This window comes from Spinacia oleracea, chromosome 1 (genome assembly GCF_020520425.1).
Source record: "Spinacia oleracea cultivar Varoflay chromosome 1, BTI_SOV_V1, whole genome shotgun sequence".
NCBI lineage: Eukaryota > Viridiplantae > Streptophyta > Magnoliopsida > Caryophyllales > Amaranthaceae > Spinacia > Spinacia oleracea.
Genome location: NC_079487.1, coordinates 2,457,215 through 2,484,601, shown reverse-complemented (window position 1 = coordinate 2,484,601; position 27,387 = coordinate 2,457,215). Strand labels below are relative to the sequence as shown.

At 37.4% G+C, this 27,387-nt stretch overlaps 1 protein-coding gene across 2 annotated transcripts; it reads right to left on the bottom strand.

Annotated features, from left to right (window-relative positions):
• Positions 1-15: 15 nt before the first annotated feature.
• Positions 16-25,611, bottom strand: LOC110802407 (protein NO VEIN). Of its 2 annotated transcripts, XM_022007851.2 has the most exons (14): positions 24,905-25,601; positions 24,468-24,799; positions 21,911-22,256; positions 21,602-21,817; positions 20,394-20,498; positions 19,345-19,522; positions 14,033-15,735; positions 12,028-12,240; positions 8,752-11,010; positions 8,041-8,153; positions 4,411-4,792; positions 4,018-4,335; positions 1,383-1,637; positions 16-1,293 (listed from the first exon to the last, which is right to left on the bottom strand). In XM_022007851.2, the coding sequence occupies exons 1-14, from the start codon at positions 25,535-25,537 to the stop codon at positions 220-222; spliced, it is 8,127 nt and encodes a 2,708-aa protein (XP_021863543.1). In that variant the 5' UTR covers positions 25,538-25,601; the 3' UTR covers positions 16-219. The 2 variants fall into 2 exon arrangements, with proteins under 2 accessions (XP_021863543.1, XP_021863542.1); XM_022007850.2 differs by having other exon boundaries at positions 21,602-22,256; positions 24,905-25,611.
• Between the last annotated feature and the right edge of the window lie 1,776 nt (positions 25,612-27,387).

Sequence of the window (27,387 nt, the reverse complement as noted above, 5' to 3'; positions counted from 1 at the left end):
GTGCAACATGAAAACTTATGCATCAATGCAGGAATTTCCATATAGCTTTTCATCTACCAGTCAAAACTATGTATTTACATATTTAATAACAAACAAAAAAGGCTCCTAGAGCCATGTTACAAAGTGATACAAAAAGAATTCTAAAGCATAGCTTTAACTATTACAATCCGCTCTGCTATTGGAGATCTTGTATCTTAGAGAAAGAGATGAGAACATCACTCACTGAGAGGATTCTTGATATGATCTTGGAATGGTAACAGTCAACTGTAGCTTTCCGAGTTGGCAGAGTTTTACAGGATTCTTATAAATCATGATCCTGGCAAGATTCTGACCAGATAGAACAACATATGCTATGCTGTAAGAATCCCCTTTCTCTGCTGCAAATTGCCACTCTCGTGTTGATATGACAAACCAGTCTTTCTTAGAATATCGAGAAGCTTTCACTTCAATGTATTCCTGCTTCTGTTTATCACCAATTATAATGTCATATGGCAATCCTGTCTCCTTATCTCGATTCACCCAATCCACTTTTGTTGTTCCATCAGCTTTTCCTTCAAAGTATCTGGAAGCCACCATCTCTCCAACTCGACCAATTCTCATTGCTTCCTGTGCACCCGGAGTATTAGCCTGATCTCTGCTTTTTGATTGACCCTCTTCTGGGCAAAGGGACTCAACCAGAATATTGGTAGGATTCGCTATGTTGCTTATAAATTCATTTTGATTTTCAAATTGAGGGAAAACAGATGAATCAGGTCCTACGACTCCATCATCTTCAATAACAACATCTTCGTTTATGTTAGTTAAAGTCACTTCAGCTTCCTCCTGTACCGAGCCCTCAAAATAACCCTCACCTGCACTTGGATTACCACTTTGATCCATGATCACAGGTTGTGTCTTGAACCTTTTCGAATAACTAAAACCGGGTGCTGTTTTCCAGTTCACAGGAGGCCAACTCGACAGTGCTCGCTTTTTCGTGGATTGGGAAGATATCTGGTCATTGATATCTGTTGAAAGGGCATTTCCAGTTAGTGTTTCATCATTCTCGGCCAAGGACAGCGAAGAAGAAGAAGAAAGGGACCAGACAGCCTCCTCAACGGGAAGCTTTCCCATCTTCTGGCTATTAAGGATGAAAAATTCCATTTGCTCTTCAGTTGAACCAGATTCTGCCATAGTAGCAATCATGTGAAGGAAATTGGCCAAATGTAACTCGGGAGAACCATCAAAGAGTAATCGGGACAGTTCCATAAACACAGAGTGTGAATCTGATTCTTGAGTTGTGTACAGAACGTTGCCCTACAGAAAGAAACCAAGTTAAGACCTCTGAGAAGAAGAAAAAGAAAACATATTTTTCAATATAGAAGTCCACAAAACAACAAAAGTACCTGAAGCAGGGAGTGGCATTCAGTCCTCTTCTTGGATGAATAGTCACACCTCTTTATGACATTACGATAGAACAACTTTTCAACAACACAAATTTTTAAGTGATGTAATTCGCACCCAGACTGCTTGACTTGACTGTATCTTTCTGGATGTAGATTATAAAGGTAACGCTGGGCAAAAGGAAGCACCCATGTCACCATCGAGGTTTTAAAGCCACAATCACAAGGCCCATAGTATATAGCTTCACGAGACACAATCTGCAACGAAGTAAGTCATAAAACAAATTCTTTATTAGAGAATATAAAAAACTAGCACCGTTCTAGAATATATTGGTATTTATGTTACTCAGACACGGGTGTCGGTGTCGTGTCAGACACGGGTGTCGGAGTATCCGACACTCTGATCCAAATATTTGCAGACACTCCGACACGGTCAAAGGAGTGTCTTGACTTATTTTTTAGACACGGCTTCCATACAAAGTGTCGAATAAAAAACGACACTTTTTACAAATTAAATAAACAAATTAAAAATCTTCTCAAAATAAACATTAAAAATAAAGAAAAATAATATGGTATTCTGTATTTAATATGGTAAGATGAAAGTCTTTGTCTAGGGAATGTAAAATTCTTTATCTAGGGGAGGTGAATGTGGTAAAAAAGTAAAACAATAATTAATCTAATATACATATATAAAGGAGGCATATTTGCTAAACTATTAGAGCGCCACCTAGGATTACTAATGGTTTCGGCCAATGAAAAATAAGATTTCTAATTTATTTTTGAATTAAAAAAATCGAGTGCCACGTAGATAATTAATTAGGTGCCACGTAGATATTTAAATTAATTAATTAATTAATTACTAATATAAACAATTTCATCCAAAATCAAATGCTCTAATAATTAAAAAATAAATCTAAAATAAAATCCATCCAAAATCAAACACTAATCTAAAATTAAATTCAATCCAAAATCAAACATTAATCCAATATTAGAGCGCCATGTAGGAAATATAATGGTTTCAGCCAATGAAAAATAAGACTTCAAAATTATTTTTGAATTAAAAAGTCAAATGCCACGTAGATAAATAATTAGGTGCCACGTAAATATTTTTATTAAATAATTATTAATATTACTTATATGCAATTTCATCCAAAATCAAACACTATAATAATTAAAAAAATAAATCTAAAATGAAATTCAATCCAAAAAAAAAAAAATCAATTTAATCTAATATATAAAATATAGTTGGTATATGTGGGAGTTGTATTTTAACGTAACAATTTAATAGAAACCGTGCATCGCACGGGCTAAAGTCTAGTACAAAATAAACTAGGCAGCTGTAAATAAACTAAAAGAAAAAATAAATAAAGATACTTTGAAACTTCGCGTGGCATGTGACAACTATCACTGTATATATTTTATATTTTAGTTAAAAGGTAGGCCCACTTATTTTTGTTAGATGAAGTACATCAGTTGCTAGTTGCTACCCTCCTGATTCACGATCTCTCTCCTCCTCACATGTTTTCTCTTTCCTCTCCCTCACCGCCACATGCACCGCCAGCTCCGGTCACCGACTCACCGCCGTATGCACAGGTCACTGACTCACCGCCGCATACACCCTATATTTTCCGGCTGATTCGCCTCAAAAGCCCCAATATTTTTTGGGCGAAAATTCAGATCTAGGGCAAAGAAAAAGAGTTCGACACCAGATTTTTGGATTCTTTTCCGACACTAGTGTCGACACCTCCCCGGACACGTGTCGAGTGTCGTGTCGCGGGTCGGGTCGTGTCGACACCGACACCCACCTCCGGACGGAGTGTCGGAGTAACATAGATTGGTATAGACCGTTAGCAACATGTTCTGGCTCATCCGCACAACAAGCTTTCCCTCCCTTCTGCCCACCTCGGCCATAACGGATTTGAAAAACATATGTAAAGAACACAGGCAGGGCATATGACAAAAAAGAAAGCATATGACAAAAAAGAAACTGAAGCAGAAAACACCAGCACAATACATTTAGCACAAAGGACAATTTAAACAAGATAACACTAGGAATAGACATCTATGAATTTTTAGCCATGCATATCATCAAAGTAACTTCTTTTTATAAAAACTAAAATGAAGCTTCAAAACAGCCAGCAAATGTAAAGCCTTCCTTTTTGAAATTTCAGCAGCATCCATTGGGTGCAAAACAGGAGTCTTGCAACGAATATAGCCAAAATTTAATCCTTAATTCACCCAGATTGTAAATAAATCTAGATGAAAAGTGAAAAATGGCCAGTTTTTCATGTAAGGAACGACATCCATTTCAGTAGCACTATCAGCCTCTAAAAGCTGAATGAGTTCCAATAGAAACATAATGCACCCAAAAATTCACTGCTGACTTTGATTTCTGTACATTACAATGAACGGGCCAATAATTCCCGTAACACGGAGGCATAGAGTTCAACCTTATGGCTTTATATCACCAAATTTTGTCAAGTCACTGCAAAATGAAGGATTTGAAAACCACTTTTTTCAGCTAACAGTTACCAAACAGTATAGAATATGTGATACCAAAATTTCACCTTGCACTACAATCATCGAGCAGTGACAAAGAGCTCTTTTCACGAGAGACAGAAAAGGGAAAAATGCATACCTTTGAAAGAGCAGGTATGCCTAAGTTCTGTAACAGTACAGACACTTTAGTTTGAAGCATCTCTTTTTCATCATCGGTAAGCTCTCCAAAATATAGAAACTCAATATTCTCTGAGTGCTTAAATTCTTTCTTTAATGTATCATCATCAGACCAACATACAAGGCCAAAAGATGGGTGTAGGGAAACCCACTTATCTTGCAATGCTGGAAGTACTCTAAATTCTGACTGCAAGAGACATTCCTTCAAGTAAGACACATTATCAGAACTGAAAGCATCATACTTAAGGCCATCCGACCACTTGAGAAGAACTTGGAAAACCTAATACATGAAACACATTGTTAGCAGTAAATCTACACAGGTCAATAGTTTCAATCAATTATGAACAAAACATACCGCATTAGCTGACTGAAGAGGCGAAGAATTCTTGGATAACTGTCGCAAAATCTCAAGGTAATGACTAAAAGAAGGAGCCTCATTGACACCACACTCATTCACAAAAAAGTCATGAAGGCCTGGATAAATAGAGCATAATGTCTTGCTACTAGTCTCTATGGAGAACTCTACATGCTTTCCACAGTCCAAAGCACCAGTAGAATCATGCCAGTATGCTTCATCAGGTGAAAGAAGCACACCAGATACAACATCCTCAAAGAGTTTGAAAGAGGCACGGGGGATGAATATGAAGGGTCCTGATTTTAAAGCATCCAGCACTTGTTCCCTACATGTTGTCATTTCCTTCCAAATGAATGAATACATTTTGGACATTTGTGACAAGCTGGAAATATCAAGTTCTTACAAAATTAGCTCCTTCGATCAATAGTTTATAGAGAGTACAACATAAAGTAGAAAAACTGTCAATCTAGAGCCTTAAAACACAATTCTAAAACACCATCATTGTAAGAATAATACATCAAGTGTTAGGCACATTGCAATATAAATACCAATAGATGTTGGAAAATTTAACCTTCAGAAATCATATCCCTTTTTCAGAATATTGAAATGCTCAAAATCAATTTGCATGTGAACAGTGAGAACCCCGCTCAACGATAAATCAGCACACCCACAAGCACACAAGGATACTAAAAGTCTGAAGCTAGTGATTTCTATATACTTCGTATAAGGTTTTGCTAAAAGAAAGAAGCACAGATCACCAGCTCTGGTAGAGAAGGTGACAATTGTCTTACTTTTTCTCAAAATGCCTCCGTTGACACTCCAATTATTTGATGGTGTCAATCACAGGATTTCGTATAATCCTTTTCTTCAATATTTTTGCAATTAGAACTTTAGGGCTTGTTCGGTATCATTTTACTTTCTTTGTTTTTTGTTTCTCTAAACACAAACCCTATGTTACTCCGACACTCCGGTGGAAGGTGTGTGTCGGTGTCGACACGACCCGACCCGCGACACGACACTCGACACGTGTCCGGGGAGGTGTCGACACCGGTGTCGGAAAAGGGTCCGAATTGCAGTGTCGAAATCGGGAGGAGAAAAGAAAAGAACTAAAAAAATAAAAATAAAATGCATTCGAGATGAAGATATACGTAGTAGATGATAAAATTAGTCTTACCCGGACCAAAAAACAATGGATCTTGAAGAATTCGAAACCCTAGATCTAACAATTGATGGTCGGGGAAGGCGAGAGAAGAAAAAATATGTTGGGGCTTTTGCTGTAGAAGGAAAAACAAGCATAATGAACTCTTCAATTTTCGTTTTCATTGATTATTTTCTTGAGAATCAGCCATAGTCATGGCTGAAGAGGTTTCTCTTTCCCGTCGGTTGTTTTGTGGTTGTTGGTCAAATGGTAAAACTGCTGGTCATTGACTCATTGCACAATTTTTTTTTTAACCTTTAAAAAAAATAAAATAAACAAGGGTAAGTGTGGCCCGTGTGGGAGCCTGGGAGGTGTGCCAGGTGGGAAACAAACCCACGTGCTATCTGTCATACGGAATACTTTTTTAAGGGAATCTTTCCATTACTGTAGTTTGCAGACAACCATTAGTCAACTTTTTCATTTTTTTTAATTTCTTTGTAATTTGTAGTAACACTTTTAAAGAACTATTCTTTGTACCTTTCCCTCAAAAAAACATAACTATTCTTTGTACCTCACTATCTTCATATTTTTTTTATTTGACAACTAATTTTGTTATTTTATAAAAAGTGTCGCTTTTTTATCCGACACTTTGTATAGGAGCCGTGTCTAAAAATTAAGTCAAGACACTCCTTTGACCGTGTCGGAGTGTCTGCAATTATTTGAATCGGAGTGTCGGATACTCCGACACCCGTGTCGGACACGACACCGACACCCGTATCTGAGTAACATAGCACAAACCTGATTTTGGTTTAATTCAGCATTATCAAAACTGATTAAAACTAGTACATTAAACAACCTCTTAACCCAAAAACAAAATAATAAGTAAATTGCTCTTTGATTACGAAGTACATGTAATTCTTGCCACTCAAATCTCCACCATGATTGTCTCTCTTCTTGCAAATACATTCATCTGATAATCTCTAACCCCACACCATTAATCTCCACCATGATTGCCTCTGCCAATTTACCCAATCCCATATTTGGAAACCTCTCATTTTCTTCTCTACTATGTTTGTCATTTATCAATCAATTCAAGACAATCATGTTCATTTATCACCATCTTCAATACCATTTATGAGAAGCATCTCCATCTTCAAAAAATTGGACACTGATAATTTTTAAGAAAAAAAAAGAGAAATTCTTGATTCCATTACCCCCCCCCCCCCCTTTTCCCCACCATAAGTGACTAATCATCTCCCATCGGCCATGATAGGCACCCCTCGGCTTCTCTCTCTCCTCCTCCTTACCAATATCAGGCCACCAATGATCCTTGAAATGTAATTTATGGAATCTCATCATCCATACCATAAGGGAGGGTTGTAGTAAGACAAATAATTTGCACCGACACCAATGAGTTGACAATAGATGTCTATGACCATTGGCCAATGGATATTCCAGCTCTCACCAATGAGTTGATAATGGATGTCTATGACCATTGGCCAATTGATATTCCAGCTCTTATTTTACAGTATTTCTATGCATGTTCTAAACCTTTAAACACATCAGGGACACAAAAATGATATGATCCCAGAGCCTAAGTGGAAGGAGAACGGTCAAGACTTGTGTCTTGGCAGATGAAGAACAAATTCCCAATTCTAAAATGTAGTCATAATTAGTTAGACGGTAACATGGTTTCGGGTACAAACTAGCCTATTCATAATAATGCATCAGAAAGCATAGTCATAAAGAAAAGGTAAATTAGAATTCATGACTTTCTCACTTTAACATAAAGGACAGAACTTTCATGGGGTTCCAAGAGGAGTGGGCCGAGTGGCTACTGTGTCTGACGGCACCTCATTATGCCACAGTAAATTCACCTATCCAAAACCACAAAGGTGATAGCTCTCTCCTACACCTCGCTTTTCTACACTGCTTCCAGCTCAATATATTGATTTCGGGAAGTACTACGTGAGAAGATCTCCCTATTGGTTAGGCTACTATGTGGGTGCTATAATCTGAAGGAATAAAATAATCTTTTTAAATAGGGTTTCTGCAGTTCAATTGTTTTCCTTACCTTCACATGAAATTTTACCACCAAAAGTTTCCACAATTTTGTTGACAAGGCAACGAGCTCTGTTTTTTCATAAGCAATTTCAGCCAGAGAACTTCATGTGCTCTCCTGCTATAGACCCTATATGCTCATGACTATTTATTAAGAAAATTAAATGTATTATCTTTATTGGACGGTGACAAAGTACAGTGTCGTTGATTCTCTCTTACAGTCTTATCACAGGTAGAACCACAACAGCACACTGGTATGAACGAGATTGTTTAAGATTGGGTACAATATATTAGGGCTGGATTTCAATGCATTCCTAAATCAAAAGATCAGCAATTATGATAAAGGAAAAGAAATGCGCAGCTTTTTCAATTTTCACCAACCAATGTCATGAGTAGGCAGAAAAATGACAATCACCGCACAAAATTATTACCTGGCTGTTAATGTACACTTCATTGTTCTCCAAGTTTGAAGTATTTCCAATACATCATCAAGTGTAACTTGAGTTTTGAAACCAATTTCTGTTAATAATTTAACACTTTTGACCTGTTTCAAAATAACAACATATCTGAGAAATTTCCAAATCATCTTAGACAGTTGCCATTAATATAATTGGGATCAATCTTACACAAATAAATGAACCCTATCCCTTCAGTTTTACCTTAATATTAAGAGATACAACCTATTTGAGGTAAATACATAAATTCAGATAATTGGCACTAGGGTATGTCGACTATGTATCCCATCAGTTATACTCATTATTCTACTTTATCAATATACCTCAGGCTAACAGAATATATTGGACTTGGATACGGTGTTCAACACAGATACATCAAGTGTTTCCTCAATTATCTGTTAATTTTGAAGGATCGCGCCCATGTCTGCCACATGTAAGGCAAGGTAGGTGAAGAAACTGAGTCACATGATACTTCAATAATTTTAAACACGAAACTAAAGAACATTGGTCAGAGAGGCATTTCATCAAGGGGATCCAAAGGGAAGAAACAAAGGATATCTCAAATTATAGTGACAAAGTGAAGCTATTTGATGGAAAATCATACATAAAGGTTGATATTACCACGCAAATCAGATTGGATCTTGTTTTAACATTGAACTTCTTACAAAGAATATGAATAAAACTGACCTTTGGTACAACATATGGAGCATGACAACCAAGAATCGAACGGACGGTATCACAGTCACAAAATAACTCTCTTGGGTAGTGAAGCTCGTTTGATACACTTGAAACCGTCCACCTAATATCAGATATGCAATGCCAGAACGAAGATCTGAAACATAAGTCATTCAGACCAGACTTACTGCTGCAACACCCCAAAACTTTATCACTGAAATGATCATCCCATAACTCATCTAGAGATTCCAAGAGATATTTGCACCTCTCCTGGCTGCCATCCTTAGACAACTGGGTAAGTATGTGAAGTAGCTCGGGAGATTCCCAATCTCTAACAATCAATCCTGGGGAAATGAGCTGTCTGTCACACATCATCTGACTAAGAACAGTAGGAGACAAGTCAGCAACAGATTTCTCAGTGGGAATTACTTTGACAAAATCTGTGACTCCTAACTTCTGAAAAAACTCCCTCCACTTCATCAATCTACGTGGCACTGTCTCGGTAAGGGGGTGCTTCAAATACATGGCATCAACTTCATGCCATTTATAATCCAAACCACTTACCAATTTCTTTGCATCAACAGAATTTCCATATTCTTTATTAAAATGAATTGGCACCTCAACCGGTCGCTTGTACCCATGATTTGTTAGAATTAGAGCTTTACTGCATAGTTCAGAAATAATATGTTCTTTTTCAATATGACAATCTACACAACTAGAGTGCAGATGAAGCATTATAAAGGTGATGTATTCTCTCATTAACTGCTTGCTATCAGTCAATCTGTCATCTGAAATGGATGGTAAGATATGAACTCGAATAAGCTCGTGAGCCGACATCTGTTGAACACCAATCTTTCGCAGCATTTTTGTACAGTTATTAATTAAAGTTACATCACCAGATGCCTCAGAAAAGAGGGCAGGCCTTACGATCCTCAATGTAGCATATAAGCAGGGAAAAGCTTCGTTACCAAGTTCACCATCAAGACCAGTGCTTATGTAGTCAGTATGAAACCAAATGGTTCCATCATCTAAAGAACCATACGTGCCATCAGACAGTGGAATAAATGGAACTTTTTTCAGAATTGTTTTTTGGCTATCTGTAATATCCGATTCTGACCCTGAATTCTTAAAGTTTAGTGCATAAGAGTGAATCATGTTGTGAAGTTCATTAAGCAAAGAGAAAAGCCAATGAAGACCCATTGATTTTATACCATCTTTAATTCGGCCCAAAGAAGATATGAACTGTACCAATATTTTTGGGCCATATTCCTCAATACCAAGTGCTCTAGCAAGTCCATCAGACAAATTCACATCCTTGTGTAAAAGCCCAAGTCCAAGATGTTCATACAACAAAGTGTCAGGCAACAGCATCTGTGCTTGCTCATTCCAACCTCTTAGAACCTTGCATGGAGGAACCCACTTGTCCTTGCACCCATCCTGAAGTAAGCAGTTTGATTGGCGCAGTTTAGCAATAATCATCAGAGGGAGTCCAGAAAAAAAACCATGCACTTCACCCCTAAGGGGAACAAAGCTCATATAAACACTCACTGCTTTCGCAGGATTTTCTCGGAAACAAGGAAGAGAACAAAATAATGTCTCCGCATTAACAAATAAAACAGGAAATTCTGTCAATAACCACTGATTCCATGGGCTATCTCCGTCAACTTCTTCTCTAGAAGAAGGAAGAACAAAATCAGCTTGAAGTATAAACTTAAGGCCATATGTTCTCAATGGAAGAAAAGCAAACACAGGCTGTTGACCTAAAAAGGGTTCATAGTCGCCATTCATTGTTTCATTTAGTGTCAAAGCCATGGATATCTCAGTCATATGAACATTGGACCGGATAACTTTAGGATGCAACTTGTGAGATGCCACAAACCAAGTCATCTGCTCTTTTCCATGAGATACTTTAACGATACCATCTCCTAATATCTCTTTTCTCATAACAATCAGTGAGTCATTTAGCACATTCCTTAGCTTGATACACTGAAGACGGTGAAGGAAAAGTAACAAAGAGGGATGAAGATCAGAAAACATAGACAAAATGCTACTCATTGCTGTTCCTTCCAGTAATTTTGATTTGAAAGGAAGCACTATACATGTGTTCCAACAATTCAAGCCCTTTAGAATATCATTTCCGGGTACCAATCTTTGAAGCATCTCAATATCACAAGGTGGTACAATTGTTGGTAATACAAAACCAATCTGACCTTGACCAACATCAAACTTAATATGAAACCCATTTGAGTGAATTTCTGGAGCATCTGTAACCTGCATGAAGAGCAACTAAAAGTCAGATGACTAGGCAATTACTTTTAAGATATAAAAGAAAAAAAATCCAAGCAACCCTGCTTTGCTCAAGAAAGTTGGAACCAGGACTTTACAAACCAGGAAACTTCATATCAATCTACTTCTTAAGATGCTCTAAACAGATGTTGGTTGTTTGTGCAAATAATTGTAGAAACAACTACTAATTAACAGAAATGTACAGTACACAGATTACTGCCTCCGTCCTAGTTTAATTGTCGCATTAAGTTTTTCACGGAGTTTTATGCAATAAGTAGATGTTGGCTTATCTATTATATTTTAATAAAAAAAAGTAGGTGTAGTGGGAGATAGTGGAGAAATATTTTATTTGATGAGAGAAGGAGTGGGACCCTAACTTTTGATAGTGGGGAGAGAGAGGTAATAAAATATTAGTAGGTGCATGCCATAAAAGGAAATATGATAATTAAATTGAGATGTACGAAAAAGGAAAGTGTGAATTGGGACGGGGGCCTGGGGAAGTACAAAGTATTTAGATTCAAGATTTTCCAGATGTATCAATACCAAGAATGCAAAAAAATTTAATATGAGTGTTTGATACATGCAGGGCTCTTATGTTGTCAAATTTACTCTTCACCCACCTCTAATTATTTGATTTACAGTCAATATCTAATCTATAAACCCATACAAATTTCAACCACAAATTTCATTTTGGTGACTCTAGAAAGCACAAAGCTTTTTAAGCTCTTTTGGCAATGTCCAACAAGTTTGGAAAATTCCTAGAGTGCTTGATACATGCAGCAATCCATGCATATAAGTAAAAAACATTCCTCAAATCACCGTGAATTACCAATAAGCAAGCATACATATCATCCACCCAAATCCCTGAAATAAGTTGATAAGCACATTACAATAAGACAAATAAAATGACCAGTGATAATGTCATGGAAACAAGACCGCTCAACCAAAAGATACTCTCACTTATATTTCATTCCATGATTAAATGAACATTTGTTTGCATACCCGGAAAACTGATTTGAAACCAATTCCCTTTTGTCCAATGTAGCCGGCAGAAGACCCTTTTTTGGTAGAGTTCCCAACATCACAAAGAGCTCTTATATTCTTTGCAGTAAATCCTCCCTCATTATTAAGAACAGTAATTCCGGTATCTTGAAGGACGAAACTTAGAGTAGGTTCAACATTTGCAGGGTAAACATTATCATCAGCATTCTGGACCTGTGAATTTAGAGATTAAACAAGTAGAAAGGTCAAATGTGTAACAATTGAGAATTGAGAAAATCATCGCATTCTCCATGTTACACATCTATTACAAGAGCAAAAGTAGTACAGCAGCAAAAAAATAAAAATACAAGGTAAACCTAAGTATTATTAATCTGGACACCTAAAGTGGCAGACAAACGAATCCCCCCACGCAGACACACAAAAAACAACCACTCTCTCGGAACATTTGAGTGCAGAAGAAATGCTGTAGTCAAAGTTTCTTACATAATCTAGAGAATTTAACAGGTTTTAACCATCATCCTATACCAGATCACCACCATCATCAACAACAACAAAGCCTTAGTCCCAAAATGACTTGGGGTCAACATGAACCGTCATAAGGTGCGAATTAGTAGAGACCCATCAGTTCATAAATTTCGTTATATAACACACAAATTTTTGGCCCCGAAATGAATTAGTAACTGGAAAAATTGATTTGGATCCGGATGTCCAGAAATCCGGGTGGATCGGACTCAGGGTTGGCAATACGGAGGCTGTCGGATTCGGAGTCAGATTTAGGGTCCATTAACTATCCGACTGACCTGTTGCTATTCCTAACTTCCTCCTTCCATAAGAAATTAGCTGATGGAAAGGCCATACTTGGGGGGTTAAGTCAGGCATGTAAATAAGGATTTACACAAAAAGACACCCAAAGAATCTCCCATCCAAACCCTAAATCCTGTCAATACCTCAGTGCAATCAGTTATGTAATTTAGTAAGAAAAATTCCATAAACCCCATCCAGATTTGCACTGCAAATTCTAAATGATGAGCTAAGACACTTACATTCTTCAAATACACTACTACTGTAAGGGTATAATGCCGAGACTTGGATAGACAATCAGATATTTTTTAATTAAAGGACAATTATATATGTTTAAGTGTTCAAATCAGATACGTACTTGGGGACACAGCCATAAAAAATACTATTACGTTGAAATTTTAAAAAGTTCAAATTAAATAGAACTTAATAACTTATGGAGTCCTCCAATTTATTCAACTGACAGACAACAAAGAACTAGCTTTATACAAAGCAACTTAATAGAAAAAAGTGGGTTTTATTATAAATTAGAGAAAAGGCGATGATGCCATTGTAACAGAATAAAGTAATTAAGTGAACCATTTTCTAATATACAAAAGAGATTTTAATAACAGTAGGAAAAAAGGAGAACAAACAATGAGGACAAGCAGCCCTCTAATCTGGAAAACAAAACTACAGATCGCCCAATTTCTTTATACCTCCCCAATCAAGTAAGTCTTTAATGCCCCACTCGCCTTAACCCATAAAGATGCTGAAGGTGAATATCTGACCTTGCTCCAGAACAAGTCAGAAGTTAAGCTATTTTTTCCGTCAGTAAAAAAAATGAGCTTAAACATATTCTTTTCCTTCCCCCACTCCTACGCATATGCATGCCGTGCTCTCTCTCCCTGCAGCATGCAAGAGCACCGGCAACCAGAAAACATATTTTTCTTCCTCTATGATTAGATGCCTGGATTTTCTGAAGCAAAGTTTTTGAAACCCTAACCAAACTTCTCCTTCCTCTTAATTTCTAACTGGCAAGTCCAACCCATTTTAACAATAAACTTAACAAGATAACACTAAATCAGCCATGAGCTTGCAGTATTCAATAATGTTTCTGTCAGACATTAAGACTACATACCCAATCAAGCAGCCGATACATTAAAAAAAAAACCTATATTACTCTCAAAATGAAATCAAAATGAGCATATAAGCACACATGACATACCAGCTCAAGAAGGAAATGTGAGTCTTGTGAATACAATTCTTCTGAGAGACAATGAAGTGCTCGCCCCAAACGGGCATGTTGCTTCTTCAACAAACTACTCTCCATGTCGGAGATATTAGAGTCCAACCCAAATTCATCCCGCCTAATTGATTCAATAACAAGAGCAGCCTTCTCGATGTCTTGTTCAGCTAGGTGATGCGATAAATTATTTTCAGAATACTGCACTGCTGAGCCACCCATGACGATGAATGCATCAGTTTCATTATGCAGGTCATGTTTGTTAACAGCAGGCGGTGTCTTTTCTGATGGACTCTGTGTAAGGTCAATCCGCTTCGCATCAGAACCCATAGATGTCAGTGATGGAGCTCCAGTTAGTACCAAGGAGTTGTAATCAGTTATTGGACAAACTGAATGGTGATCATGGATCCACTCAACTATACCCAACGAGAAACCAATTTCATGCAGCATGAGACGCTCTATATTTCCTTTGCATTGAACCAAAATAGCTGAAGCAACATCTTTTACCAAAGACTGCATTCCAGAAAGTAACACATCAGCTGCAAAACAGCGAAATTCTGAAGGCAGGAAAACTAGACAATCAATAACAATTCTTGACGCAAGGTGAACAGCATTTTTCATCCCACCAAAATTCTTGACAAGATTCATACTTGAATTCACGGCCTCATTCTCACTCAGTATTTTCTCACTCCTCCTGCCATCACTAACATCCACGTTTTGCACAAAATCTGCCATAACAACTTCAAATCCTTGTCGTGCATGGCACTTTAAAAGGGACAAGGGTACATGTCTTTTCCCACCAGACAGCACAAACAACGACAGAAGCTGCACTGCTACTTCAAAAGAAGATTCTCGAAGTAAAGCTTGAAAGAACAGGTCCCCAGAAGCTAAATGGTCAATCCGAATAACTTTACCATCTCTCGTCAAAAGACATAATAAGCCTTCCACATTTACCTCTGTCTGAAGCCAATCCAGAAGAGGCCCAAGTGAAGGAGCATATACATGATCCCAATGCACCCACGAGTTTAGATCTGTCAAAAATGGTGTTTTAAGTAAAATGTTAATGGCATCCCTTGATGTAACTGATCCAAAATTACCATCAATACTTTCCATGTCTGCTATCAACCCAGAATTGTCAGCTACATCAGCACCAGCGGAATCAACATACTTAGAGGTGCCCGGCAGTGTTGCAGAGAAAATAACACAATTGAATGAAGCACTGTCTCCATGCTTCCCTACTAACTCTAGGAGCTCTTGGGTACTACCACTTTCAATAATTCTGAAACTGATGAAAGGAAATTGCCGCATAAGCAGTTCAGATATTTTTTCCTTGGTTACAACGCCTTCCTCCCAGAGGCTGCTTGCAGCTTGAGACAATAACATAACCAGTTGTTTCTGTATCATGCTTACCTCCAATAACTGGTGTTCATGTACCTCCCCTCTTACAAAATTCAGAAACTCTTTAGGGAGTAAAGAGGAATTTCTTTCCAAGAACGAAAAAAAATCTCCATGACCAAGCAACTTAAATTCTTTAACTGAAAATTTCTCAGTCAACCAAACTTCACAACTGGAAAGTTTTTTTACGAACATGAGTAACCTATCCACAAGAGAACTTCCACCAGATAACACAGTGCTTTCAGCAAGATAATCTGAGGCTTTTCGGACGATATCCTCCAAATTAACACCTAAAAACGGAAAAGGCATTACATACAAAAATAATACTTAAAAACAATATGGACTCCACAAAGCCTCAAAGGGAACCAAGGACACAGCTAAGAATTCATAACATAACAAGATCTTGCAACCCAACTACACTTAGAAGAAAACGAGAAAAGCTAATGAAAGATAAAGCAGAAGTATTCCTTTTGAAGAGGTATTCTAAAGAGGGTGTGGAGAGTTCGGATTGCAGAAGCCAAAATCAATTTCCTATCTCCCTCAAGTGTACGAAATTGCTTGAAACAACAAAATACAACACCACGTGCATGAATACAAGAGAACAGATAGGCCATCTATTCCCAAAAGGAGGAAACAGTAGTGGAGAATAAAGCAAACCAGGAAACAATTAAAAAAAAGGAAAAGCGATTACTGATGCGCTATACTACTATATCAGAAATCCTCACTTTAGATAAAAGGTCTTTGGTGATGTCAATTAGCAGGTTTTGCTTTTTATCCCTTCTCAAAAGTTCCAGTTTCCTGTACCATACTATATTACACTGTTGAACTGACCAAGGATTCAAGGAACCTCGCAGATACCGTGTTCCACATCTTGTAGTCTGATAAACTAACCTAGGTTCAGCTTCCAGAGCATTAAGTTGCTTCCATATGCCTCTCTCAAAGATATCCTAGGCATTGATCATTCTATCACAGGTATAGAAAAGATTCCCCCAAGATCCTGAAACTCAATATGAAAAACTGACTCTACTGATTCATAAGAATACAAATAATGTCACTAAAATAACAATAATTATATTTTATTGTTGATCCATGGCCAATAGTCCTCTACCCACCTCAATCAAAGAAATTCTTCAATGCTAGCATCTAAATCAAAGCCAGTAACAAAAAAGGACAAAAAGTTATTGCACCAGTGTCTATAATGTTCAAGCAGATTTTATTAAGTGACGCTTCAGCCAAGTGTTGTCTTCATCTCCTCATTTGTGGAGTCCTCATGATATCATCTCCAACTCTTAAAAAAGTCTCCTTAAAAAGAATTTCATCTTTACCATTAGGTGGCTTAGAATGAAAGTAATCCTTTGATAAATCAACCAAATAAACCTCGTATTCCATTATAAATGGGGTTAGAGAAAAGATAGAATCATCTAATGTATCCAATTTCCTTCAAACAAGAATTTCTTGTTTAAGATTAAACCTGAGATCCATAGTGAAACAATCTTATTATTCTCACTTGATCAATAGAGAACTTCCAACGTTATCTAATAATTATCACGTTCTTTTCTACCAGATATTACAACATCTTTTTCTCAATCCTTCTTCAAGTTCATGCAGCACATTTGGCTCCATTACTAAGGGAAACCTTGGTGGTCAGTCATCAGAGTTTCTAGGAACTAAAGAAAAAGAAAGTACCTCTTTCAAAACATAGCATCAAAAAGTGGAATACTAAAAAAGTTGGGCATCCTGACAAGAAACTGGAAAATCTGGTGGCAAGGAAAACCCTTGCATGGGAAGGAGTGGAAACCTTAGTAGATTAAGGTTCACCAAATTGACACATTGGAAGGTATCCAGCAGTTTAAAGTTAGAAGGTTCATGATTTACCACTACAGATCCTCTCATTTGTACCAGCGTAGAACAAGTAATGTACCTCTTCATTCCTTCCTTCCTTCCTCTTTAGTCCAGTTTGAAACTTTTAGCTATTAAAGAACAGGATATGGCCCAAACCAATGGGAGATTTTTACTAGGTTGCATGGAGTCACACAGAAGGGAACGGTAAGAGCAACTCCAATGGTGAGCTACAAGATGTTGTGGCTAAGTTTGCCACATCAAATCTCTAGCTACAATTGATTAAAACTACAAATTTTCACATTGGTGGGTTACAATACTTTGTAGCTCCCTATAATATTCAATTTCTATAATTAATTTATTTGAGCTATATTTTTTGAGCTACCTGCCCAAAATAGCTACAAGATTTTAACAGGTGTTTATGTCATTGTTGTACCAATCAATGGTGGGCTACCTGCTCACTTGTTCATTTTTTTGTGAGCATGTCCCTTTTTAACCATTGGAGTTACTCTAATGGACAAACTTTAACACTTTCTTTTTTCATCTGGACCAAATTAGTTTGAAAACTTCCTTTCATGGCATGGTCCCACCAGCTTTTTGTTGTTTTTTACTTCCTTTCACTATCTCCTTTCACGCTACTTTATTAAATGACTTAGTTGCTCTCCATGGTACCAAACACTACCGTGGGTAGCTCCTTTTTCTGCAACAGATTAATTGCAATTTTGGGGGGAAATTATGTTGTATGAAGGAAGAGACCCTCTAAGAGCATGTTTGGATCTCCAAATGGGAGGAAAAAGGAATAAAAGAGAAAGCATAATAGAAATCAGCTTCAGGGGCAAAATTAAGAGGACAAGCAAGGTCTAAGAACCAACTCCCCCCCCCCCTCCCCACCCTCCCCAACTGAATATTATTTTCGTTAGTTAATATATAGCATAATAGGAACTAGTTTGGAAACCATGTACAGTGAAAGTCCACTACGAGTATTGTGAGTTCAAATTTTGGTGCATTTTTGTTCTCGTTTCTCGACAATTAGCATCCTGATGTTTTCTCCTCCCTACGTTTCACAATACAAATTTTATGTTTGGCAACCTAAGATAATTTTTATGGCTTTGCAGCTGTTCAGCTACCTGTCCTCTCCAATAAATTTTGAGAAGCATGCTCCTGACTTGCAAGAAAAATGGAATTCAGCTGATAGATAAACATCACTACTTCCCAATTTCAACCCTCCAGTTGGACTTTAAGGTCGAGAATATTAATTGATAGTCAACTTTGAAACAGAGACCCTATTCTATCCCAAGAGTTCTTTACATTGGCTTTCGAATAGGGTTGAGACCCTATTCTATCCCAAGAGTTCTTTTATTGAGAGTCTTATGAAACAGATTCTTGTGTGTTGCGTCTCTATGATGTATTTCCATAACTAGTTGTATCTGATTTCTGCAAACTCAACATAATGTTTTCTCTCATTAATTTTTCAAGAGGAATTCTGGTCCTCATCTACACCACTATACTATTTTACTATGGATATTTATCTAATAGAAAATATAAAATTATGCAGCTCATAAAGAGGAAACCTAACAAATTTCAAGAGATAGGTTAAGCCAAGTTAGACAACTGCAATTCGAATTCCACCCAAGCGCTAAAATCATAGCGTAGTTTCACACTGAAGAGAGCGCCAATAGTTTCTTCAAAAAGGACAAATTGAGAGGCAACAGCACAAAAGGAGAGAAACATATGAAGACTTGAAAGTATGATCGATTAATCCTACCAGTATCTCATTTTTCTAAGAAAATTGAAATTCAGGAGTGGTGGATCCGATATTCTTCCAAATTCTCACTCAATCTCAATAAACTATTCATTACACTCCATATTAGTTCTTCACATCTAGATTATTTCTATTAATTTCAGCCATGCTGAAAACAGAGGCTTCCAACACATCCTAGGGTTGCACTTTTCGAAAGCCAATGTAATGACTAAGTCAAGAATCCAAAATATGGCCATTTGGGATTTTTGACTTAATTACTTTGCAAGACACTTACATGGAAACCAATTGAATTACTTACATGGGGCAGTATTTGACGTATCCCTATTGAGACTGCCGAGATCCTTCTCAATAGGTTCAATATCAATGCTTTCATACTCCGTTAGCTCGTTCGCTTGAGTGTCTTCCTGTCCCAATTCACCCATGAATTGAAATGTATCATACATGCTATCCCACATCCCCTTTCTAACAGATGTTACCTGCAACATTAGGGTTAACCTTTTACATTCATGTTCTCAAACCATTTATTCACAAGCGCATTGTGCAGATATCATGTCTTTTAAATAGAATATTTACATCATAAACAAACTAATTACTGTACACAGTCACACATACATCGGAAAGGGAGGCTAATTCATCATCACGTAGCAACACTATCATTGCATCAAAAAAACGTAGCAACACTATCAATCAAACAAAAATTACCCACTACAAACACTTAAATGTAGAAGATTCAGAAAGCTAATGACAAGTCGTTGCAATAAACAAAATAAACTTGGTAAAATAGAAAGTATGCCAGTAAGATTAGAAGTATCATGCCATTATCCCATTATCACCTTATTCAAAGAGTTCACCATTTCGCCATCTTATAAAAGAAACTCCATCTAGTCAAACTTTATAAGGGAATTAATCTCTTCAAATATATTCCATCCTTGAACTCTATCACTAGCTATTGTTTTATATGTACCAAGATTTCATCAAAGGAGAATATCATCAAACTACAACAAAGGAGGACTAGAGGAGTAGGGGTTGAAAGTAAATGGAGGTCCAATCACACAGAATAAAAATTAAAAGACATCCCCAAAAATAGGCCCATGGTGTAACACTAGATGGAATCATGGAAGCTAGAAAAACCACCCTATCCCAAAGAACTTGACCATTCAAGGTTGTACACCTAAAACCTTATTATTCCTTCCCAACCACAGAGCATAAACAGCAACTGATAGAATTCAGATTTCAGAACCATATAGTCATCACACATCAAATTAGTTGCCCAGACAAACTATATGATTGTATCATGAGACTATAAAAGACTGCCAAGATTCTCAAGATCAAATAGAAACCACTCACCGCAACATTTAGCAATCCTACAAGAGGGTAAGCTGAGAATGCTTGTCTTATCTTTTTTCTTTGTCCACTTTTCATCTTACAGAATTCCAGCATTTTTTCCAAAACCTGCACCAAAAGACAAGGCGAATCACATTAACCAGCATACTATTTGTTTAAGTACAAAGAATTGAAGCCAATAAAAGTTATTTAAAGACATACCTAGAGAAATTTTACTTCCTTAAATAAAGCTAGGCCTACTTTTAACTTCTAAGATTATTTTTGCCATGAAAATGGACAAGTTTCCCTTGGTGTCTTTTTAATATATCTCTTCATCACTTGGTAAATAAAAATGGAAATCAAAAGCAATATCTCAATTCCAAAACATTTAATTTCTGCAACTAGTAATTATTGCTCAAGCACAACACGAGCTGACACAAGAGAACCAAAGTTGCTATAACTGGTTTCCTCTTATATTTGACCTTTTTCCCACTTGTACGGAGTAGACACAAGAAGACTATCTATTATAAGGGCAAGTCCATTACATTTATGGGCCTCTCCACATGCAGCCACAGCTTGGCGAATATTTCTATGCAAGCCTAGCAAATTAACAATCGTGATGTAGTGTTTATGGTCATTTCCGTAACATACTTAGATTTTCTTTTCTTATCAGCAATTAATTCACATCTAATTACAACAAGGTTTTGAAATCTATTTCTTTTACTATTTCATTCCACGGTATAGAAGAAAATCACAAATCGTATTCACTTCAATACGGGTTTGCATAAGATCCTCGGCAATGACAAAATCAGACGTATGTCACAAATGATCAACTTTCTCAGTAGTTACATAGTTTGTAAGACATTTTTTGCAAAGAGTGGTTCTAAAGGTGAGCTTAGGCAGAGAAGATATTATACGATATGGACGGACTTGCATGATTATCGTTTATGTGTAAGAAGTGACTGTCAAAGCATATGGGTGGCTTTAATGAGAAATAAGATAACCTTTTCCATTTTATTTGTACCTGGCTACCACCCTTGCCCTATAATTTAGTTTCTCAAAATATTGTTCAAAATAAAAAGAAAAGAAAAAAGAATTCAAGTGTATAAAAATAGGGATTTAGAGGGGGGGAGGAGAAAAAAGATAATGGAAAAGTAAAAGTGAACACTGTTAGCTGCAGAAAAGAGGCATTCAGAATCTAAAATGTGGTTCCAAAAAAGACACCAGCATACCTCTATTGCTGTGTGTCCCCGGCACGCCTCCTTCCAGGTTGTGATGAACATCCTAATAGAATCATTGGCATCAGCATTGTTTGAATTAATTTCCTCCTCTAGCTCAGTGCTTCGAGAGAGTAAGAAGGAACCCTGTTCAACTGCCTTCCCATGACTCCGAGTTTTCAATTTTCTTTTCTTTTTTGGTAGCTCACTTTTCTGATTGCTTTTTAAGCCCTGAGTACATGGAGAAGAAGGTTCATCAATTTCTTCTTTCAAACCCAGCCGTGTCCTCTCTTCAGCTACAGATGGGTAAGGACAGCTACTCACCCTGTCTCCATTTTTCCTTTTTACTGAGGAGGACTGACTCTGGTTACTCTTTAAACTGTCATTCCCTACTTTTTCACTATCAGAGCTATCTGTCATATCCTCATCCTCATCAGAACTAGATGAAACAAATCGTATGTGCTGCACACGGAACTCCTTGTTCACAGAAGCAAAGGATGTAACACGCTCACTTATGGCACTGAAACGATTATCAAGCTCTTCTTTCTGCAAAGAGAAAAGTGGCCTTTTTTTTCTTGGCTTATCTCTTTTTTCTTTCACTGCCTCCATACACTTCCCCAAGACATGATTTTGAGCATTTCTGGCCTTGTGTAGAAAACCAATGTGCAATCTGAAACAGTATAGTTAGTATTAGATCACACTCGTCATCAGTGATTGTGCACAAGAAAGTTCTGAGAAAAACTGACATAAATGGAGCCCACATCTTATAACGTAAGACAAGAGTACAAGACTTTCTTGTCAAATGGCTACTAGCGTACTACAGGGTTTGAATTTCCAAGTACCACAACTAACAGGATTTTTAGAGTTTGGAAACAAACACCGCTCAAAGTTGTGAATAAAACAACCACACATTATGATCCAATTACAAGTACTGAGAAACCAATCTCAACCATTTTGAGATCATTTCTTCAACTGCTACAGTAAACCAGATAACATGTGACGGAAGAGAGGTTCATTAACTGTTCAATAAAGATTCATCTGGAAAATTACACTAATATGGGATAATGACCTTACGAAAATGTGGTTGACAACAGTAAGCAATTTTACCAGAAAAAAAGGTTAGTTTCAAGTTCAACTCTCCTATGCTTCATTAAGGACCTGACTGGAGACAAACTTTAGAAAGCAATGAGCCGATGAAGCAGCAGATCGGAGATAGAAACTTGATGTCCCAAGTTTAAGCTCTGTTTGACTTCCTTATACGTGGGAAATTTGCTCGAGTTTTCATTGCTTCAAGTCAAGTGAGTAAACAGTTAACCACCAGGTTTGTATTTTACATTTTTACTTGAAGAAAAAAGGGTCATTGCAAAGATTGAATGGCTAGGATCTTGAAAAGAGAAGTTACTTTTGTATTCTCCTTACATGTTTAACTATTTTTTTAATTAAGATTTCCTTAGGGCCAAGGCAAACGTAAATTAACTTATATGGGCTACAAATAGCCTCATTTTCTAGCCAGAGAACACAGGTTCAAGTGAAATTACATTTCTCTAAACAGCTGTGATACTCCAAATTTAGTTTTCCCTTTATTACTGAATATTGAAAACATCTAAAAGACTATTTCTCTAGCAGCGAAACTGTTATTTTCCTGCAAAGATTAAATCAACTGGTGGTGATCCGCAGAGAAAGCTTAATAAATCTGGGTAAACATCAATTCAGCATCATCGACTTTTAACTATTAGACAGGAAGGGCTTCTTCCAAAGATATACTTAGTTAGCAAGGATTTAATATTGGATTCTTACATATCTATCACAATCCCAGGGCACCAAGTAGGCAAGCACACTCATTTATTGCGACAGCTTGTAAGTGTAGTGCGCATATTGAACTTGGACCAGTTCAAAAGTTTAAATTTATTGAGAATATAAGCTGTTACATGACACTCAACTCTTCATTCTCCCCCTCCCCCCCCCCCCCCCCCCCCTCTCTCTCTGAAGGAAGGACCATGCAAAAAGTTACTAGGCTTCTTTTTTCCTCATTTGGTTACTAATAGACCACACAAAGTTCAAAACTTTCATGCCAATATTGTACTTGTCTAAAACCTGAAGAGTAAGAAAATAATAACAAGAAGCAATTCGAAGAACCCACCAATGGAGATAGCACCACTTATAACAACGCAATAACTGATGTAGCTGTGAATTTTTAACACATAATAACTACTGCCAGAATCCCAATAAAGAGGCGTCTAGAAGGGGTAAGTTGTAGACAATCTTACTTTACAGGCCTCTCCAAGAGAAAGATACTTTCAGTACACCGTCAATTACAATAAAGCGAGAACTGAAAACGCAATGGAAAAAACATGCAAACCCCAAATAAAAAGGCACCAATCTTCGAAAAAGGACACCCTTGTGCTAGGTCTTCTATATGAATCCTCCTCAAATAAATAATATTTAGCAAGGGACATGTCCTAGAGGATTGGATAGATTGACAAAAGCAAGTCATGCCTAGTCACCTTTCCTGAGTTTTTTTTTTTTTCTGCCTGACATTCCCTATTTGAAAGGCTCTTCTTTTCCTCTTCATTTTTTAGACCTTGGAAGTAAGCAACAATTGAGAAGTTGAGACAATGACCCTAAATTATCTAACTCCAGTAGTCCAGTATGATGTTCAATGCTAATCTTCGCAAGGGGGGTCATAAAGTTACCAATGCACTACAAAGAAACATGAAAACAAAACGCCTCAACGCAAGTAGCAATGTAAATTATCAAGTATCAAAAAAGCAAACATTATTTTCATGCATTTTCTAGAAGCTTATATAAGTTTTGTTAGGTAGTCAAGAACCTATTATGAAATATTCTTAAAAGATAAAAGTAACAAGTGCCAGCTGCATACCCCAAACTCTGGATCCGCAAACCAAGTACCCTGGGGTTCGTCACCTTAGATTTCTTTGCAACATAATCCAGGAACTCCTCGATCACAACCTTCTTTTTCTTACAGAAAAACAAAAAAAGATAAGAAACAACTTCCTCGCTTGTTATCTTGTATACTTCCTGTACATCTTTACTTAAAGAAAAATAGTGCACAACAAGGGGGTGTCGTAAAAAAGGGCCCAACTCAAGCTCTTCAAACTTCTCAATACCCTCATTCTTGCATATGGCCTCTTGTAAATCAAACAAAGAAGTAATCTTCAACACCGCTACATGACATCGAATAAAGGCATTGACCTAGCATACAAAAAAGAAATCACAATCAACAAATGAACTCATATCCAACAACACATTTAACACCACAATAAATACAAGAAAAACATAAGAATTCCAATGTCTGACCTTTGCTTCGATAAGAATAAGTTGGTGGAGGGAAGGAACTTCATGGAGCTGAAATCCTAAGGAATCCCAAGAGTCAGCTTGCAGCTTAACCAGTGCGCATTGTGATAGCTTCCAAACGGAAACATGCTCTCCCGCTTCAACGATTTGACGGCGTGCACTGGCAACTGCGGTCTCAATCTTATCAAAGGTTTCCTTACGATCACCACCAATGGAATCATTTTTCCGCTGAACTGGAAATTTGGGATTAGGCCGAATGTTAATCGCCTCGCTCTTTCGTAGTTGATTCTGAAAAGAATTGCTAGGGCTAGGATTGTTGTTGTTAATGGTGGTAGTGGTGGTCGGCGGTGCAGGGGATGATAAATTGGGATTATTGGGGTGAAATCCCATGGGAAAAGCACCCTGATTATTATGATACTGGAGGGGGTTGTTCTGAATTGGGAAATTATTATTAAACAAGTTGGGATTTTGTAATGATAAATTAGGGTTCTGAAAGTAGGGGTTTTGATTGGGATTGTATAAACCCATGCTGCTTTGGAGGAGAAGGAGATTGGGGTCGAACTGCTGATGTTGAAGTTGAGATTGAGGTTGCGGTGGTTGTGGTGGAGGAAAGCGTTGGTGGCGGTGGTTCTCCATTGAAGAGCGGTTGGAGGTGGCGGGAAAGAAAGTTGAAGAAGAAAAGGGGGATAATAAGGGTTTAAGCAGGGGTTAAGTTGTTAAGGCCCGTAAGGGTTTAAAGTTGGGCTTGTGCGTTGTGCCCATGCTGGACCCGGGTCAAGCTAGCAATTTTTTTTTTTTTTTTTGAAGGAAAGCAATGTTTGCACTTTGCACCCCTCTTTTTTCTTTTCCGAATGAATCATAAATGGCAACATAAATTATAAATGGCGAGGAGGAAACCGAACTGATATCTATTGTGCACAAGCACTTAATCTTAACCATTGGACCAAGATTTCATTGGTATTGGTACTTTGCACCCCTTGTGAAACGAGAATCATCATTGTATATGTGACTATGTGAGTTGAATCAAGCGGGAAACTAATACTTTCATGTTCATTCTTCTTAAGCGAGTTCAGACACGAGCTTCATCAAAGTATAGAGAATTATCAAAGTATTATCGCCGACAATTCCCTTTTTCTAAAACAACCCTTTTATAAATATAACTATAGAGAATTATCAAAGTATTATCGCCCGTGTGAAAACGTAACGGCTTATTCAGAATTTTGCAGCTGAAAACATAAAAAAAACTTTTAGGTTCATAAATAATCGATTACATATTAAGTCCAAAAACCAATTAACGGAAATAAGGAAACGTGAATAGTACGACAAATTTCAAATCCAAATTAACAAACCAAATCACTTAACAAAACAAATATAACTACAAGCTCTCTAATCCCGATCCCAATGATGCATCATCTTCAAACCTGTAGATGGGCAACGCTTATTGATCCTTAGAGACTGCTCACCAAAGATGGGTCATCACAGGATCAATAAGGCATAGCCATGATCAACACACACAAACAAAGCACGTAATCAGCAAAGCTAAGTACTACATACTAAAACAATAATAATCCTAACATGATACCATTAAACGAACAACCCTAACATGATACTAATGAACATAAATAAGGGCAGCCAAAACATGATAGTTTGACGACCATACTTGACCAGACTAGACTAGGCTAGACTTATAACAATAATATTATTTTAGTTGAAATAGACAATGGACCGAGTTGTCCATCCAGAAGTCTTCACTAAGGAAGATGAGGTACGGGCGCGACTCCGTAACCTCAGTGACCTGCGATATCGAGGAACGTTTGAATAAAAATAGAACACGATGATCAATCCGGTCCCAGAAAAGGCCATGGGCTACCACCATGATGTTAGGTTATGATACATATGATATTACATAAATCATGCGGAAACAACCATTAAACCAGGATTACATATTATTTACACATAATCATATAGCATAATTTAGATGCATACTCTTTGTTGCGTGCCCTCCCTAGCTGCGCCCGAACCGAACAAGAACAAGTCTTTAGGACTCCAAGTGTCGTCCCTCCGTAGATAGTCCACAGCACGTCCGGATCCGCCTTAAGATTGACCAACTAGAATCGCCCTTAAGGTACTAGAATTTTCGGCACTTTTGAGCAAGATGTGTGGCTGAATTTTTCTCTCAAAAACTCACTTTGAATATTTTTAAAACTCGTTATAAATTGTGAACCCAGGCCACATATTTATAGGGGTATGGAAAGGGAATTGGAATCCTATTCAGATACAAATTAATTAAACCTAGAATCCTACAAGAACTCTAATTTAATTAATTTATCAAATAGAATTAGGAATTTAATCATTAACCGAACTCTGCACGTTTTAGGAAACGTGCACGAACACAAACACTTACACACGCACACACGGCAGCCACGATGGGCCACCCATGTGTGCGTACGAGCAGCAGCCCACGCAGCGAGGCCTGCGCGAGCCAC